Source organism: Enoplosus armatus, chromosome 1 (genome assembly GCF_043641665.1).
Source record: "Enoplosus armatus isolate fEnoArm2 chromosome 1, fEnoArm2.hap1, whole genome shotgun sequence".
Lineage (NCBI taxonomy): Eukaryota > Metazoa > Chordata > Actinopteri > Centrarchiformes > Enoplosidae > Enoplosus > Enoplosus armatus.
The window spans coordinates 12,527,225-12,547,093 of NC_092180.1; the positions used below are offsets into that span (position 1 = coordinate 12,527,225).

The 19,869-nt window shown below is 41.8% G+C and overlaps 1 protein-coding gene across 1 annotated transcript; it reads right to left on the reverse strand.

Moving 5' to 3' along the window:
• Nucleotides 1–19,057, reverse strand: strc1 (stereocilin 1). The gene is made up of 29 exons (XM_070906013.1): nucleotides 19,015–19,057; nucleotides 17,911–18,609; nucleotides 17,772–17,796; nucleotides 15,233–16,604; nucleotides 14,246–15,083; nucleotides 13,445–13,506; nucleotides 12,699–12,809; nucleotides 12,362–12,516; nucleotides 10,316–10,502; nucleotides 9,470–9,585; nucleotides 8,813–8,942; nucleotides 8,522–8,704; nucleotides 7,849–7,887; nucleotides 7,579–7,749; nucleotides 7,222–7,362; nucleotides 6,323–6,384; nucleotides 6,017–6,152; nucleotides 5,822–5,910; nucleotides 5,282–5,417; nucleotides 4,903–5,099; nucleotides 4,186–4,276; nucleotides 3,696–3,867; nucleotides 2,865–3,040; nucleotides 2,553–2,708; nucleotides 1,842–1,984; nucleotides 1,549–1,697; nucleotides 1,106–1,203; nucleotides 773–923; nucleotides 1–128 (listed from the first exon to the last, which is right to left on the reverse strand). Exons 1-29 carry the CDS (start codon nucleotides 19,055–19,057, stop codon nucleotides 19–21), a joined length of 6,138 nt encoding a protein of 2,045 aa, XP_070762114.1. The 3' UTR covers nucleotides 1–18.
• Between the last annotated feature and the right edge of the window lie 812 nt (nucleotides 19,058–19,869).

Genomic DNA, 19,869 nt, shown 5'->3' on the forward strand with positions numbered 1-19,869 from the left:
CAGGGGGGGTGAGCGGGGTCATGTGCCGGGGCAGATCAGGTCAGGGCAGGGCAGGGTGATCAGCAGCATCAGCACTCCCAGTAAGAGACACAGAGGACTGTGGCTCAGTGCCAGCCCCAGTGACTTCCCTACAGGGACACAGTGAACGCAACACAAATGTAGACCCATGCAAAATATGATCCATGTGGATTATCCGTCGTTAAATATCATAACAAAAAACACTGAAAAACTAGTTTTTTTACACTTTCTGGAGCAGATTACTGGTACATGTCTCTTTCACAGCTGTTATGACTATGGATAATGCAATAAATAGAATAAACTCATCTCAAGCTACCCTGTTTCTGTTTCTTTTTATATGATGTAGAAGTATGAATCCCATGAAAGCACTTCATCATACATATAAGGTCACAATCACTCTCAAATTTAGTCCATCAAACAGATATATGTAGTTGTGAGATAATTAAAGCACATATAGATGCCCATAATCCATGATCTCAGACAATAAAACGAAAAAATAAATATTACATCTTTGGAAAAAACTTTTGCTCATTTGTCAAGTCTTGTATGATTTCCATGAAGTGCAAACAAGTACACTAACTGCTAACTTCAAAGACACTATATTATGAATATTAGTATATAACACACTGTAGCTTATATTATTAGTATGGAATTGGGACACAACTTTGGTTAGAGCTTTGAGAGAGGTTAGTTCCCGTTTACCAGATAAACTGAACAAGAAAAATGAAGTAAGCTAAAGATTTCAGTGGTTCACCTCTGAAGTCTACAGGCCGGTCCTCCCAGGGGGTCAGCACCATAGCCAGAGCTGTCCTCTGAACATCTGACAGAGCAGAGAGCTGCTCCTCAGTTACTGCTGCAGCCTGCTCATAGGAGAACATGCTGATCTGTCTCTGGTGAAACACCACCTTGAGGAGGTGACACAACAGACAGAGAGAGAGACGGCCGGAGATAAGACAAGATAAAGAGTTGCCAAGATGAACGCACCGACATGAGCACAGATTAAGATATTTTGGACTCATGTGAAAGAGGATCAAATCATACGAGCTTATGGAAAATGTGAAATTGTTTTAACTGAATGTCGACTTACTGCAAACTTATCAGGTGGTATCATTGAGATAGCCACAGGTGTGATTCCTTCAATTTGCTCTTTTACCAAAGCTGACATAGCGATGTCTGGGAGACCCGCTGTAAAACATACAAAAATGTTTCAAAGAGAGTGAAGTAAAGGTCGCCAGAGTCAAAAACACTGGGATCCAGCAATAAGAGAGTGACAGAATACATTTAGAGGGTGTCAAGAAAATAAATAATAAAAGCAAAATGGCTTTAAGGTTGTGAGCTCACAGCATTTAACTGAGCAACACAAATAAGACATTTGTTCCAGACAGATATTAAGCCAGATGTCCAATTGACACTATGGAGAATTAACACTGTTTTCCTAGTATCATGTAATTTAGTACAGCTGTTTATAGCAATTAGCTACAGAATCAAAATGACATTTTAATAGTAAGTAAGTAAGTGAATGCACAATACCTGCCAGAACTCCGATCTCAATGAAGACATCTGTTCCCCATGAACTTATGGGTCCAAAAGCAAGACTGTGGGTCAGCAGTCCAATGAGAACCAGCAGCTGCTCCTCTGAGCAGGACAACCTCAGCTGACCCAGCCAGAGCACCGCCTTACTGCAGCCACCAGGGGGAGACACAGCACGAGACGTTAGGAGGCAGGGGAAATTACTACGACCGAATATGTCAGCAGGAGAGAGATCCAAGTGTCAAACATCAGGGCATTAAAAAGAGCCTGTAAATGTATTTTTATCTGCTCACCTGAACTCTACGGCATTGAAGGAATTCATCTCTGTGGTTTTAGCTCCGCACACAAAGTATCCCATTGCCACCAGCATACTGGAGTCGAGCTGGCTCGGACTCTGCTTGGTGGAGTTTAACACGGTGGTAAACAGCGCAGCCAGCTGGGATGAAAACAAGAGTTATGATCCAGACATGCTCTAAAACTAATGCAGTACTTTCCTGAGGGTTATATTGTTTTGTGTTTTCAGTGAGGAGTTGAGTCAATTTTAGGGTCATTCTGAAAGCTCTGGTTTGTTGTGCTGTTGTAATCGTATTAGGTTATACTTGAAGGTGTTTCTAATATTCAGTCTACTCTCACTGGTCTAAATAGGATGAACAAAATATTAGAAAACGAGATTTGCCTCCACCCTCTGCTTTGTGCTGGGTTTGTTCTGTTGGGTATTATTATCCCACTTATAACATGACCACTGCCATATTTAAAAGAAAAATCATCAGACATAAGCTATAAGCCTAGAGTTTAATACTGGTGCATTCATTTAGAACGGCAAACAAACACCTGTATCAGAGGTGTCAGCTATACTGTCTTACTACTAGAAATTAATTGACATCTGTCTGTTAATCAGAATCAAATATTCTCAGCATTATATTTTTATATGTTAAAACAACTCAGTTTTGACCAAATATATAGAGTAGTTGATGCAGGCAGTACAGTAAAGCTATGCCAGCTACCTGTCTGTTGCTCCAGGCACTGACGGCACCCAAAGCAGCGATGCTCCCTCGCTCCGTCAGTCGGAGGCTGCTCAGCTCCTCTAGTGACATCTCTGTCGCTACTCCACCCAGCTGAGAGATCACAGACTGGGAGAAGGTCGAGAGGGGGCCGTATATCTGTACACGTCATTCCAGAGAGACCCAGTGAAGACAGAGCAGACACACAGTATTAAGACCTGGACTGAGGAGGGGGAAACCACCCTGTGCAGCCTTGAATTAAACACATCTGAGAGGTTCTTAAATGGACTGAAGTACATTACAAATGAATCTCACCTGTTTGACTTTCTTGAGCACCTGGCTGCGTTGGTAGGATGTGAGGAACGGGTCGTGACCCATCAGCTCCAGACAGTTGGAGAAGGCCGATGAGGACATGCTCGTCAGACTGTTGGAGGTCCAGGTAGACGGAGATGTTGTATGCAGAATCTCACAGGTAGGAACCATAGGAGTCGCTGGCAAAGGACACAGACACAAGTATCTGATCAGGAGACGTGTTGATATATGACTATATGTACAGTTTATAACATCAACAACCTCCATTATAAGTAAAACATACTTTTGTTTTACTTTTTTCTGAAGAAAATATGTTGACATGATTGCCTCACATGAAAGTAATAGTTTGACATTGGACATGGAGCATCTGCTGCTTGCCTGGCAACCTCACATTGACAACAGGACTCCAGGAAGTAACTGTGCCCGACCAAGAAATAGTTAAAACCACAATGTGTTGTTTTTAGACTTCTTTTTGGTAGGGATTACACAAACAACTTACAACATGTTAACTAGTGAGCTTTATAGGTGCTGTAGGTGGATTTTGTTACCCTTTGGACAAAGCCAGGCTATCTGTTTCCCTCTGTTTCCAATCTTTGTGCTAAGCTAAGCTAACCAGCTGCTGGCTGTTGACTTATATTGTTTTATTATATATATAACAGACAGATATGAGAGTGATATCGATCTTCTTGGCAAGAAAGCGAATAAGTGTATGTCCCAAACGTGGGCTTTACTATAGCTGCCATGGTTTCAGAAGCTGACATATTTCAAACTATTCCTTTAAAGAGTACCATTGGGGGTCATTTCAGATATTTTAGGGACCAAAGTGATGCTCACGTGACTCAGGATTTATTTTGAGGAAGCCCAGGAAAAACTGAAGAACAAACTGCTGCTTTTCAAAGAACCTCCTCCTCTCGCTCTCGTCTGAACAGTGGATCCCGACATCCCCACGTTCCCACCAACGCTGGCTCAAGAACAGCTTCTCTACACGCCCCACAGTCATCAACGCCTGTGGGAACACGTACAGCAACACACATATGCACATGAAGAGACACAGATACACGCTGTTGCAGGAAAACAGGAACTTCACCACCTGATCCTGACACCTACTGGAGATATGACACCTGAGGGATTTATTTTCAGCCTTTGTTGGCCTAACCTGACATGGGATCAAGTAACAATCCCAACGCCTCACTATAGATTTCTGGACATCGAATAAATCTGTTACAGGAACGAGTTTAAAATGTTCCTCAATCTGAGCAACAAATGGTCCAATCTTAGGATATAATATAATAAAAAATGAAGAAAAATACAGCAGTGAACTCACCAGGGAGATCTCCTGCAGTTTGTCGTCAGGCAGGAAGAAGAGAAACCGGTCCACCTGACTGAGCGTTGTCTGGTTCCAGGTCTTGACTGGGCTGTGAGGAAACAGAAGAACCCTTCATCATCTTTACACAGTTTCCTGCCGCGTGAACAGCTGGTATGCAAAAAGCTTTTGTCAGATGAAACCTCTCCTGAGTAATTTTGACACTTTTCATGTTTTGCCCCTGAACTGTAAACGTATATCTCACTCTCACACAAACACACTTTTAAAACCCTACTGGATGAACTCTAAAGTGTACATCATTACAAGGCTCATTTCTTAAGTTTGCTTGGTTGGATTTTCTGGAATATTTCTCAAAAAACCCACCCATTTTTAACTACTTGGTACTTGGTTGTACTGCAAAAGAGTTGTAGAAATGTGTAAAATTATAAGAATTCATAGAGCCTGACTGTATTTACCTTTCCTTTTAAATTGAAGAACAATTATGCTTGGTTTGTTTTAATTTACTTTATATTATTTAACAATGTTTATAATGTGTTTAATATTTTTTAGATTTATCTATTCAATTAAAATTTTCTTGATAAGATTTTTTTTTATTGAATGTTTATGGTTGTCTTTTTACTAACCAGACGTAATGGCATGGTTATACTGCCTTGTTGTTTGTTGATTCAGTGTTCAATAAAGTATTAAAACCTTCAGTTTTGAAGGTGATAACGTTACCCGAAGGCCGCGGGTTCTTGCAGGATTCGAGCCACAATGCCCATCTTGCTGCTGCTGTAGCAGAGCCCCCGGAGGAAATCCAGATTGTCAATGAAGAAGCTGCGGTCCAGCTGGATGAAAACCTCGTCCACCACAAACGGCGCCATGATGCCCAGTGAACGAAACTCCTCCTCAGTGAACACGCCTGTGTACATGCCCTGCAGAGAAAAAGTCCACAAAACACTGATCACACAGCAAATATGACAAACAACTGAAACTCTGCACTGCTGAACACCTACAAATCTTCCTGTTTTCAAACTCAAAATCTAGTTTCTTTGCCTTTTAACTTTTGAAAACAGGAAACGGCTCCGTATGGCAACACATTGTAGCTCAAACTGACCATCCTCTGCACCATTTTGTCCACCAGCAGCTGCTGTTTTGTTCTAGACAGCAAGAGAAAGTGATGTGGGTCCTGAACAATCATCTTCCTCAGAGCGTCCATCATATCTGTAGGAAACTTCTTAATGGTGCTCACGCTGCAAGCAACCACACAAACACACAGGAACACAGTGATAAAGAATATCTTTCGTGACATAGTCAACAAATCTTTAAATCACGACTCAAAAACTGTTAAAAGCTCTAAATATGTTTGGTCAAGTCATGGACTGGACAACAAGTTTATCGATCCCTTGAGTGGATCTTACCAGTCTTACTACTATTTCTGGGCGCTATACTTTCCTTTTCCATTTAATAGATCAAACATGATAAGTACATCTTTCCTGCTAACAAAGTACATGTAGTGATTTTCCAGTGAAGGTTTTTGACATATACTTCTTATCTACTCATAATGAGACGATCATTTCCCTGCAATCATTTTCACATCTGAAAACAATGTTAACACATTAATAGTGAGAGTGATTAATGCCAACTTCTGACTTACGGCATGGACAGGGCAATCTCAGCTCCAAGATCTTCAAGCAGTTCAGAGAAGAACTCAAACTGATAAAGCTCTTCGATTATGCACTTTTTCTGTCCAGAAGAACAAAGACACATGACAAAGGACATATAGAAATAGATATACATATTACATGCATATCGACAGACAAATGGCATCAATCAAAGAGGTTAAGTTTACCAGTGAGGTGTGAAGAGGACTGGGCTGCTGCCTGAGGAAGGCCAGGATTCCTCTCACTGAAGAAGGCAAGGAATCAGCCCGAAAACGTTCCTGTAAGACCTTGCAGCTCACACCCTGACCCACTGTTCCCAGACTCCTGATTACATAAAGAGGTGAGTGTCAACAGATGCACATAGCTGTAAAAATACTGCTACAAAGAACAACAAGAGAATCTGCTGCCAATAGTATACATATATTTTGGATACAGAAAAGGAGTGACCACAGATAAAACCATACAAATTTATCACAGAAATGAATTGTACTTACAGAAAATCTTGGTTGATTATGTTTGGATTAGTATCAAGCACCTCTTTGAAAATTGCTTTGGCCTGGAGAAGGAAATAGGAGAAATGTGTTGTGTAGTTGTTGTAACATGCCGGTTTATGCAGGTTCTGGGCTGCTTCCTCTCCCAGTCTTCATGCTCAGAGAAAAGGGCAATCTGATATGAAGAGTTTTTTTGTCTGCGTTGTTTGTATTCGCAGGCAAGTCCATTCACAGTGTCAGTGATGATGACGTCTTTGCTTTTGCTTCTCCACTTAATAATTCAGCAGCTAATCAAGATACTGTCATATACACCTTCTCATGACAAATAGAGGAAGCATATTTAATTAGAGGAAGAGATCATAACACAGAGTACAAGTCACAGGCTCAGAGGTCAGATGCTTTCACATATTCAAATTCTGTAAGCAAGCGTTTGTGAACTGGCTAAAGACTGGATGGCCTATTCCGCCATGAGGCGGCACATTTGTATAAATTTAATTTGAACTTTGTCTCTGTTTTTGTCTCTCTTCTACTTTTTTATTGTTTACATTAAAACAAAACAAAAAAAATGAATGCTACATAACTGTCAAAAGATACATTTAACACTTTTTACAGGATAGAGTAAAATACATCTCTGCAATAAATGTATCATCCTACATATTTTCGAGATTTTCTCAAACTTTCTTCCTTGTTAAAAACTGAAAACTTTTTAGCTTTTGAACCTTCTCGGATATTTGATCAAATGAACTTACTCTTGACAAATGAAAATAACTCTTTGGCTGAACTGTTCACCACTCTGCATATGCACCCGGTGAAACACATTTCTTAAAGAAGTACTGAGCAAAAAAAGTTTGAATACCATGGCTTCTACAATGGGTGCTGATGCAAGATGGGCTGTGTGATACCTGCTGTGTGTTCCAGGCTTTTGTGGATGCAGTGGTGATGTTGTTCACAATCAGACGGGTCCTGGGCAGGACACTGAGCAGCGGCGTGCAGAAGAGCAAAGGCTCCACATCATCAAGCCAGCCGACCACTTCTGGGAAGCCCTGGTCAGAAAAAGAGGCAAGATAACACAAGACGTCCACAGATGAAAAAAAGTTATGACTCTGAAAGTCTTTGGCTTTGGTTCATTATTCCAATTTTCTCTCTTTTTTTCTTTGACCCTGACAAAGCCAAACTGAATACACCTTAAACTGATAAATGAATATATGAATACATGAATGTGTCTCCCCTCTCTTAGTGTGTGTGTGTGTGTGTTGTACCCATAGTTTGGTGGAGACAGCATTGGCTTGTGGCGGGCTGAGGCCGGGTGTATGTTGGGCCATGGCGGGCAGAGATGACAGCAGCCTGTCAGAGGTGAGGGTCAGCAAGGTCTCCGTCTTCATTCCCACAATGAGGGAGCCGAGCTCCTGCAGCTGGCCTGGAGCAGTGAGCTGGGCAGAGGTGATGAAGGTGTGAGGGTCAAGGCGCAAAAATACAGAGAGCATCTCTATACTAAATTCACAGTGTGATGTGTTTACAAAATAACTCACAGTGTAACTTGAAGACAGCTTGTCTACAATTATGGAAGCCTGAAAAACATACAGAATGACAGCAAATGAACATAAATTATTATTATTCCATAAATAAATTACCTTATGAAGAATTTTAACTGGTAATTCACTGGTGTGTCATATATTCTGTATTTACTTGCTCTGTATCACGTTCATACTGGATGATGTATAAACTGTCTTCACCAATACTTCGCTATTCACTAGAACATAAAATAAAATTGAAGAACGCTTGAAGAATGATGGACCTGCCGACTGTCTGTAGGTTTGAAGAGGTCAATCCTCTCAAGACTCCTCGTGACATATAAAAGCGAGACAACAGCTGTGAGGCTGAGGTAAAAGTAAAAGGCTCCGGTTCAGATGATAGCTGAGGGTGAAGTAAAGCTCAGGTCTTTGCCTGTCAGCTGTTCCTCAGGCCTACAAGCCCCACCAGCTGCCAGGAAACCCAACCATGTACAACAAATAGGGACCTGTGAAGGGACTGACTAAACCCCCACTCGCTGACACCGGACATTTTTTTAAATTTTACACGAAAGAATCAGCTCGCTTGTAAAAAAAAAAAAACGCTGTACGTTGAACGGCAATAGAAATCGAGGTATAGATGATGCTTCCTACATCTTCCACTGTCCATTACAGGCTGAGTAAGCTTCTCTACCTGTGCAGGGCTGAATGGAACAGAGTCGAGGGCATGAGAGACAGCGAGCAGCTGCAACGGTGTGAGACCCTGCAGGAAAGGCACACCCAGCGAGGGCAGGAGGTGGGAGAGCTCCGCCAGTCGATCAGAACTGAACGAGGAGGGAACCTTTAATTCTGTGCTGTTCAGTAACAAACTGGAAATCTAGACATAGGATTCAGAACAAGCACAGAGACAGCATATATGTGTTAGAAATACTCCTCCAATACAATTGTTAAATGAAAGCACACATATGAGCATTTCTGTTCCTACCAGACGGCTGGGCAGACTGAGTCCCTCACGTGTGCAGTTCATAACGGTGTCCCGGATGACACTGAAGACCTCAGTGCCTTTGTACAGAAGGAGGTCCTCTGGGTCTGCCAGGCATGAGAGTTTACCCATCCTAAAATTACAAATACTGTTTTAACAACACACACCTGGGAGCAGATGAGAGGTTTCCTTCCAAAAAGCTAAGTATACATTTTGTAAAAATAAAAAATCACAAAATAAACCTCATTCATTCTGCATAGCTGATTCAATAATTATATTGCCTATAGCACAAATGACCATAATATATCTGCAAGATATTTTATTGTTAAATCCACAAAAGACTAGTACAGTAGTTTACATAGTAATATGTTGACTTTTCAGATGTTTCTGCTGGGTCTCTAGATTAAATATAGAAATTTGATTATGTCAGATGGTTATTTCTGACAGTTACAGGCCACTAAGTTGTGCAAAATAGCACTAATGTACTAACCTGTGTGCTAAGGGTTTAAAATGTACCTGAAAAGTCAGCAAAATCAATCAAACTACATATCAGTGTGTTTTGACAGGTTTTATCTGAGGTTACACCTACTGAGCTGATGTCTAATAAACAGTTTACATGGACAGAAAGGTTGGAGGTGCCTCCACACATTCATTCCCAACCTGGTAAAATCCTGAGCTGTCAGGTTTCTGTAGGTGCCGATGAGGCTCTGAGCGATGAATTCCTGCTTTAGAGAAGTAATGGTGTTTCTCTGCAACACATCCAGCCCGTCCAACAGCTGTGGATAAACATGATGACAGAAATACAGTAATAGCATTAATGTCTGAACATGTGACAATAAAAACTTTTATTATCTATTAATTTAACATGGCGTTGACGAGGTCACTGATGTTCACCAGTGAACTAATTCAAAGGAATAGTCTGACATTTTGAGAAATATGCGTATTTGCCCTCATGCGAGGTCGGGGAGATACTTTACATTTGCCAGGCACAGATTAAATCTTATAGTAGACGGCCACTTAGCTTAGTTTAGCGTAAAGATTGGAAACGGGGAAACAGCTGATATCTTGTTTATCTAATACCATACAAATACCAGTGTAAAAATGACTATTTGTGGTTTTACTGGGGGTTTAACTGGCTGCTAACTGCAGCTTCATATTCACCAGACAGACATGAGAGATGTTTAATTCATCTAGTTAACTCAAGGTAAGAAAACCAGTGAGCGAAAATGTCAAACTATGCCTGTAAAACCTTTTAAATTCATGTGTGCTGAAAGGTCAGTAACCCCTTTATCTTCAGGTCATTCTTAATTCATGTGTTCCTATATTGAACATTAGCTACAAGCATATGACACACGTTGGTGGTGACAGAGAAAGAAGAGGCTGTCTGTGCTTTCTTTTGACCGGTATGTGACAAGAAGCTCTGCTGTGTCCTGGGGCTAATCGAACTGACAGACTCCTGGCTTCTCGGGTTTCCCAGCCAGGTGTCAGAGCTCAGAGGGCTGTTACCTGAGCAGGTGAGAGGTGTTGGAAGTTGTGGAAGGGCAGATAGGCGATCAGGTTTCCAGTGTCCCTGATGAGTGATTGATGACCTCTGGTGATGCTGGAGGGGGGCATAACTTTGCTGTACCACAACCCAAATGCCCGCCGCTGGTCCAGAGTCATCTGGCCCAAGTTTCTGTTAATGGTCTCCCTCCTACAAAATAAATAAATAAAAAATGTGTTGTTTAAACTTGTGATACTGGAACTGTCCAACAGCTTTATTGAATATTTGCAGAATATTGTATGTGGCCTGCTTTGATAAATTACATTTAAACATTTACATTTAATAGTGGAGGTTGGTGGAAAACTTTCCATTCACTACTGTAAGCCAAGTGCAAATAATAAATAATTGTTTGACATTTTGGGAAATGCACTTATTATTCACTTTCTTGTTGAGAGTTAGATGAGAAGATTGATACCACTCTTATGTCTCTGTTAAGTGTGAATCTACAGCCAGGTAGAAATAAGCTTAGTTTAGGATAATTACTGGAAACAGGTGGAAACAGCTAGCCTGACTCCGTCTAAAGGTGAAGAAATCTGCCTACCAGCACCGCTATAGTTCACTGATTAACACTTTATATCTCTTTTGTTTAATCCGTTCAAAACCCTAAGTGTAAAGATGATAATTTGGGGGTTATGTGCAGTGAATTCTGTGACCTTTAGACAGAGCCAGGCCATCTGTTTTTCCCTATTTCCAGTTTTAATGCTAAGCCATGCTAATTGCATGCTGGCTCTGGCTACTTATTTACCATACAGATGTGGTATAGCAGTGGTATCATATAACAATAGACTCATTTCTATGGTAAAAAAAGTTCACAGGTTCATAGTTTAAGTAGCATTTCAAGAACAGTGTTATGCACTCATGAGTGATTTTGTTCTTGTGTTTATTTTATTTGTGCACTGTCTGTAGACAACATCTACCTTAGGTTTGACTCAGGTTGTATTCTGACATAAGCAGAGAGTAAAGACCACGCAGGACGAGGATGGGAGTGTGTCTACACTGCTTTACAGAGCTGAAACAGACTTTCTTGCTGTTCTGTTCTACATTTAATGACTCATTCTTGTTGATTCAAGAGCAAATACCTACAGACACATTATAAGCCCTTTCTAGATTGAAATCTAGTCAGTGAACTAGTTTCCTTTACTTTCTATGTATAATGCATGTTCCTGGCACCTCGGGGCGCAATGACACATCACTTCTCGTAGAAGTCTTACACCAGTGCTGTGTTTGGGTGGAAGAATAATGTATGTAGAAAAGTGAGATTGCAATTGAAACAAATCATAGTGTTCACTACATACTCTTGGCAGATGTTACACAGAGAAAAACTCAGTAACACTTTGTTTGACACATAAATAATACAAAGTAGGATCTCTTTTGCTGCTAGGAGATTCTAAACATTTCACAGGCATCTGGCTGAACATTCAAAATGTGAATATTTCCATTCAGTCTCATCCCAAAGTTGCCTTATTTATACGATCTTGGATGTGAGCTTTGAAAGGTGCACGACACTGTGCATTATCCTACCAGAAGTGTCCTTGCTGCCGTGAAAGAACGCACCTTGTCAACAAGGAACACTTTCAGCCAGCATTTAGGAACAGGTTTAGTCTAGAGGTTTACACTGGTGACTGCCATACCTGAGGTTCAACAGCACCTCTAAACATGTATTCTTATTTCCCACTGGGATTAAAAAAGTACTCAACAATTGATCCAGTTGGAGATTCTGGCACAACCTATCATACTGGCAAGGTGCATTTAGAAGGGAGGCAATCTTGGAGATGAAAACTCCAGCAACAGAAAAACAAACACATTTAAATTATGTCCAGAAAAACATTATTTTGCTAATAACATTGAGCCAAATATTGCAGAGTACAAACTTAAACAGCATCACAAACGAAAAAAGGTCCACCTTTAAGTTACCAAACCTTCACACATAAGTGAACACAAGTGAGTATTGGGCTCATTACTAATGAGTATTGGGTCATAATAAATGACTAGCTGACACCATCACTTACACATTGATGTTGTTTTGCACTGAGGGCAAAGCCTTGATGTCAGCTGGGCTGGCTGCAGCCAGCAGGGGAGCCAGCTCAGGGAAGAGACTACCATCTTTTACCAGGTGGGTGTGGAACAGCACTGACACCATGGTGGACAGGTACTTATTGGGTAACTGGCAAACAGAAGCAAATACAAATTCTGTGTCAGTACTATACCAATACTGTGTATTGTGTTATCAACTAAGACTAAACAGACGCTATAGCAGTGAAACAGAAAACTAAGAATTCCAGGAGGAAACTGCTAAATGTTGTTAGTGTAGGTTTCACATGGATGAGTGATGGTGTGCTCATTCACCTGCAGTGTATCCTTGTTTCTGCTATAGTACTGAAGGATCAGTCTGACGGTGGTGATGTGAGCTGCACTGAGCACTGGCCTCAGGCTGCTCAGCGGTATACTGAAATACTCCTGGACATATAAACACATTAGTCAAAATAAACATGAAAAAGACTTAAATAATGAAAGGGCAGCTATGGAAACAAGCCAAAGAAACAACAGCCATGCTAGCAGCTGTGCTTTGAGCTAAATGCTAATGTCAGCATTCTAACATGCTCACAATTACAATGCTAAGCAGGTATAACATTTACCATGTTCACCATCTTAGTTTAGTTTGCTGGCATGCTAACATTTACAAATTAGCATTAAACACAAAGTGCGTCACTCAAAACCACAAATATCAACCTCATGGACGCGCCAGAGGAAAGGTCGAGGGATCACCAAAGTTAGTAGGAAACATCGTCTGGGGACCATGAATGTTAATGCCAAATTTTTAGCCAATACATCTTGTAGATGTTGAGATATTTAAAAAGATAAGTGAAAACTTTGACCTACTGGTGACGTTAGAGAAGTAGTCAGAGGTTCACCTAAGTCATTAGGAATCATTCCCCGAGGACCATGAATGAAATCCATCCAATAATTGTTGAGATATTTCAGTCTGGACCAAAGTGGTGGACCAACAGACAGACTGACTTTGCCATACCTGAAGGCATGCCGTGAACATAGCTCCAAATTTATATTAATATCAAAGTTGTGGTATAAATCACCTTAATCACGAAGAATTCATCACTGGTCACGTCTCTTGCTGTCTGCATCAAGCTGGTTAAGACTCTCTACAGAAGGGAAACACACACATGCACAGGGTTGTGACACTATTAACTGGGATTAATGGCACCATATAATCTGGGAGTCTGCTTGGACACATTATTGTAATTGTCAAATCGAGTGTGAGCAAGGAGAGATTACACCCAGGGGAAGAGATTCATTATGTCAATATCAATGACAGGAGTGTAACTGTACACCAGCTGTAGGCTGGTTGTACACTGGAGGTCAGCTGCTATACAGTGACGCTAATGGTAACTGATATGGAGGAATAATTAGATAAACTATAAAGTCACTGAATTGTTCTACAGAGAAACTGATTGAGCCGATATGAATAAAAGATGAGGGAGAATCTCTCTTCACACTTTGCCCTCATTAACCAACAGAAAGTGCTAAAATATACTTCATTAGTTCTCACTGACAAACAGATTGCTGTTCCATCACACAGTAGTAAAAAATAACATAGCAATCAGGGATGAAATGTATCAAGGTACATTTACTCAACTGCTGTACTGTACATAGAAATTTGAGGTACTTATATTATACTTGAATATTTCCATGACATGTTACTTTATACTTCTACTTCTAGGAAAAATTTAATTCATTACATTTATTTTTATTACACATAGTTACTGGTTACTTGCTAATAATACTTTTACTCAAGACTCAATGCAGGACTTTTAATTCCTCCACCAATGATAGCAAGAACATTTTCTTTTCCAACAATTGCCGCACAATCAAACTACCTACCCCAAAGCACTGCAGCAAGACCCTCTTTTTGTCAAAGTTGTTTTCCCTCTCGAGATAGCGAACTACAGATGCTAACACGCTCAGTCTTATGTTCTCAGTGACATGCAGCGAGGTGTTCTGGACCTCCTCCAGGGCCAACAGGATCACCACTGTGGTGCTGACTGCCTGCTCCAACAATGTGGCTACAGGTGTGGTCAGCAGATCCTCCACCCTGGAACTCAGACTCTCCACCCAGCAGCGCACCATCATCTGAAGGGCCATATTCTGACTGGCCCCAGGCTGGCAGGCTGAGTTTAGGTCAGCTGAGCAGGTCCAGTTGAACCGCTTCACCAGGTTTCTGGCCAGGCAGAAATTAGGGTCTGCAGTGGTGCTGTTGCTGTTGGTGGTGGTGGTGGTAGTGGTGTAGTTGGTGTAGGTGTTACACATACTGCCCACCCATGTGCTAGACGGCTCCCGGGACAGCAAAAAGAGAAGACCAGCATTAGGGCAGATCGAGGAGACAAAATTGGTCTGGTCATGCTCCCAGCAGAGAGTCAGGAGTGCTGCGTCTGGAAGAGATATGCTCCAGCTGGAGTACTGGCACTGCTCTGTGGGGTTGAATCCAGTCAGGCCTCCTCCTTCTCCCCCACCTCCACCAGGAGACACCCCTGGATTAGAATGGTTGGCACAGTGCTGCACTAACCAGGTGTTGTCTTGATTGGCTAACAGGTTCTGGAGGACTGTATCGTTGGCGCAGACTTTGGAGGTGAAGTTCAGTGGGTCGATCTCAGCGCAGAGGGCTAGCTCAGTCATGTCCACGATGATGGGCCGGGTCCACTCAGAGTACTTGCACACCTAAAGTACAGATGATTGTGAATACAACATCAGAGTACACATGTTTCTATGAAATTGGACTTGAAATAACATTTATCATTCTTTTTTGTGCAAACAAGTTGATCAGACTTTAGATAAACAGATCCATGTCACCCACGTAAAATACCCACCAGTGGTAAAGTCGTTATTTCCTCTATGTCTGTGCAGACTGATGTTAGCCATTTGTTCTGAGGGTTTTGTAACAGCTTTTCAAGCACAGATGCTTTGCAGCAGACATTCTTCTGAAAAGCAAGCTGATCGTGCTGCCAACAAAGGCCGACCACTGAATCGTCCACTTGCCGTTCTCCCCACGTGTGGTAGTCACACCAGCCTGTGATGCTGAAGGCCTGGGTTGGCTCAGGGGGTGGGAGGCTAAGAGAGGTGATGCAGTGATTCTCGAGCCAGGCATTTTCCTTATTACGCAGCAGGCTGTTAAGAAATGTTTTGTTGGAGCAAACCTCTTTAGTGAAACCACTGTGATCGAGGCGGATGCACTGTGACAAAACGTCGATGGTGATTTGCAACACATCATGCCACTCCGAGTAACGACAAGATTCTAACACTAGTGAACCCATGTCAGGGAATGGTGGTGGAGGGGGCAGATTTGTGCAGTTGGGCATGAACCGCCCATTTTCAGGGTTGGAGAATAAAAGCATTAAGAATCCGGTGTGCTCACAGATGAGTTTGGTCAGTCTGGGACTGTCCAGGCTCATGCAGAACTCCAGTAAGGATGGGCCCACCGGGACTGAGGGCTGGTCGATCCACTGCTCATAGACGCAGAGGTGACCAACCATGTACCCAGGGTCTGCAGAGGAGTTGGAGCAGTATCCATACAGCCAGCTGTTCATCTGATCTGAGAGCAGCTTCCTCATCAACAAAGCATTGTTACACACCTGCTCCACAAACTCCTCACGTTGGTTATCGCTGCACAGCGACACGAGGACAGCGTCCACCACCTTGTTATCTAACCAGCTGTTGTAGTTACAGGCGAGCTGGTTGAGGTTGGAGGCTTCTCTGGCTATTCGAGGTGGTGCAGAGTGAGGGAGGGGAAGAGTGTCAGAGGGAGGGCTGACGGCAGGGGAAGGCTGGGTGTCCCCAAAAGTGCAGTCAGACGACCTGCTGAGGAGCGGAGACACCAGTGCTTGAATGACATAACACATGTTGCTCCACACCTGCTCTATCTGGTTAGCGCTGAGGGAGCTTAGCGCCTGGCAAAAGGTGAGCACAGATGTAGAGGATGCCACTCTTGAAGCCGTGAGGATGTCAGCACACAGTGTGTCATTGAGCCTGGCCAGATTGTGGCGATCACACTTGAGTAGGATGTCTTGGTTTTTATCTGCGTCTTTTGCCTCTGAGGCGCTGCGCTGGAAGGGGACGCTGGGAGGATTCTGGCACTCTGGCCCTGGATATGTGCACAGAGACTGTCCTGGAGCCAGGAAGATTTCCAGGAGGATGTCAATGATGGAGTTGCCAAAGGACCAGCTCACATTGTGGTTTATTCCCCTAAACAAAACAGGCATTTAATCAATGTTACGCCTTCTTTCAATAACATTATAATACTCACGATATGTATTTTACTTCTCAGAGACAAGGAGGGAGATGTTAATTAAAGCTGCTCACTTTTCTTGTAAACAGATAAACAACAGTTATGTTTACATTCTGTGTTTCTCACTAAAACACATTGTATTGATCCTTGAGGTCGAACTTGCTGGAATGCATGCATGCTGAATGCATTTTCTTTCTCAAAAAACATTATGAGAAAGCTGATTTTATTTTCATTTATAGATCCTGCATTGTTTACATCTGTGTTTGGTGGCTAGTTGTTGCCTTCTTCACTGCTTTTATTGGACGATTGCAACACTTCTTTCTGTGGATCAGTGGAATAGAGTTGTTAAGTGTTTTGCCCCAGTCTGTACTCCCATTTCAAAATTTTCTTCAAACGATATCCTTAATGTTGTTGTTGTTGTTGATGTAATGATCCTATAGGTTTATGTTGAGGCCACCAGTTTTAATTATTTCAACTTTGTTTCTGAGAAATCATGTTTTGTCCATCAGTTTGGCATGGTGAATGGCTAATGGATAACCCTAATCCTAAATACTAAATACCCATAAACTTGGCCGCTGTTGCTATGAAGAAGCCAATCAGAGGCACAAATTAGAGTGCGAGTGAATTCAAAATGCTTGTTTCAGGTGTGAACAAAACACGCTGCCATAGTTGCTAAATTGATCCAAAATTAACACAGAATCGGATGGTGAACTTATTCAAGCTGCAGACTGTAAAAATCAGCACGTAACAGAATTTTAGGCTCAGTGATTGGATCTTTCTTGCTAAAATGCACCTTGGGAGTCGTAGTTAACTTCTAACCAAAGGTTTTTATGTACACAGGCTTGTATCTTTTACTTTTTACCCTGATATTTTCTAAGATGTTTATTAATCGTACTGATGATTCAAAGGGGAGAGTTTCATGCCGACCCAAGCTCCAACTGTGAGTCAGGTAACATTGTCTATAGAAAGCGGCAGCAGGAATGTGTTTTGCATCATCCGACCTTGTGTGCATACACTAAACAGGGGCCCACTCTTAAAAACATTGCTCAGTAGAGCTACTAGTGGTGAAAAGCTGCACAGGGAAGCTGGAAAAAGGGTTTATGTGAATTGCACTAATGACTTACCACATAATGAGCTGCTTGAGATCTCCTGCAGAACAAGTGGGAAATCAACTTAATCAGCATAAATAATTTAAAATAAACTATATATTATACAGTACAGTTTAGAAACTGACGTGAGGTAAACTGATGAAAAATGTTTTACCTTGCTCACAGGTCTCTTTTCCGTCTAAAGATGGTATTCTGATTCCAAACTGTAAAGCTATTTTGATGTAGTCCATCGGTATTTGGAGTAATGTTGCCATGAACTTTGAGACATACGTCACAGCTGCATCCACAAGGCTACTCACAGCACTCATCAAATTCCCAGAAAGAGGGAGACTTGACAGTATACTTATAAATGTCTGCTGAAAACCATTTAAAGCTGCCGTCGTTGATTCCCCCATCCTGAGGTAGGCCCTCAGGAAGCTGTTTGACTCGCCCTCACTGTTCAGCGGAGTGCAGGTCTGGGATCTCAGAGACGACACAAACATCAGCAGTGGTTTTCCCAACTCCAGAGACACGGTCTTAGTTAGCTCTGCCTCCAGTCCACAGTCCTGTCTCCCAGACAGGATACAAACTAGAGTTTTGGGAAGGTCATCTATGAATCTGTCTCTCAGCAGTGGTTGAAAGACAGCGTACAAGTTACTCAGAGCACCATAATACGCATTTAAGTCAAACCCCTCTCCTGTGGACGAGACGCTGAAGCTGCGTGCATTTCCATTTTCACCTGACAAAGAGTGGATTTGGTCAATAATTTTCTGGATGTTTTCCTCTAACTCGGTGGCCTCGTCAGGGGTCTGGTCACTCGTTCTTTGTATTAATGTGGGTTGTGAATACACTTGCTTGACATCACATATGATCCCTGTAGAAAAAATAAACAGGAAATATTGATTTCTGTTGGCCCACTGTGACAATTGTGAGAAATCTACTCTTTGCTATTGTGAAAATTGAAAAGTTACAACACATAAAGGATTGTGTGACATTTGTTTGGATTTAAGCAAGTAATTCCCATTAAGGTTTGAAACCTCTTTTGCAGGTATGCCAAAGAGAAATTCTAATTCATTTTCTTTTTTGTTTACAGGCTTGGTAATAAAACAAAATTGCCTTTAAATAAATAAATGTATCTGACAAATATTAAGTTAGCTGTATTTATACTATATATATAGCCACCTCAAAGGAAAAGTTGTCGTTTTATAGACAATACATGCTTGGTGGTTTGTAATTGAGACTAGCCTGAAAGCTTTCTGAAATCTTATGTTGTACTCACCGAATAGGATGCACACCATGCACACAGCTGGTGTCGACCACATTGTGAGAGTCCTCAATCTAATGCACTTCAGATGATTAAAATCCACTTTGTTTTATCCTGTTGATGTAGCACAGATGTTCAGCTGAGGCGAAAGAACTGGACTGAGAACAGGCTTCATATTGGTTAACTGTACAGAGTCTGTGTTCACAGATAAAAAGTATTCAACAAGCTGTCGCTCATCCTTCAGACGTAATCTTGAGGTGACGATCCCTGTTACATGCCGCGCTGCTCTCAGAGACTGCGGGCTCCTCACCTCCGTGTCCACCTGCAACTCTACACCTGGTCTGAAAGCAGCGTAATTAAGGACACCGGTAAAGGGAAAAAAAGTAGGTGCGAAATGAGGGCTGTGAAACGCAGAAGGGATTTCGGCAACAAGCCCGGCCGTCGGTGCTGAATTATTAACGGAGTGTGTTGATTAACTCCTGCGTCTGAAACCCGAGTCCCGTCAGAGGAGCCAGAAGACACCAGACTGACTGCTGGAGGATTTACATGACATCTGCTGCAAATACTCTGCTGGACGACTTCTAACTCCCGCATTCAGCCTGATGTTGCTGAAAGGTGGTTTATTTAGATGGGCCAATTCTTTAAGCAATAACCCCCTAAAATAGCGGAAATGATTCAACTTACCCTAAAATTCAAATTGAGTGATTCATTCTAAGTCATTTAATGTCAATTTTTTTCAGTTTATTAAGGTATTTTAATATCTTTCTCTACTTTGTTTAATGGGTTTTAAATAGAGAAAACCTCATTCAACCTTTACCAAATAACATGGAAAACAAATGGCCTTCAAAGTTACACATTCAGGGGTGGCTT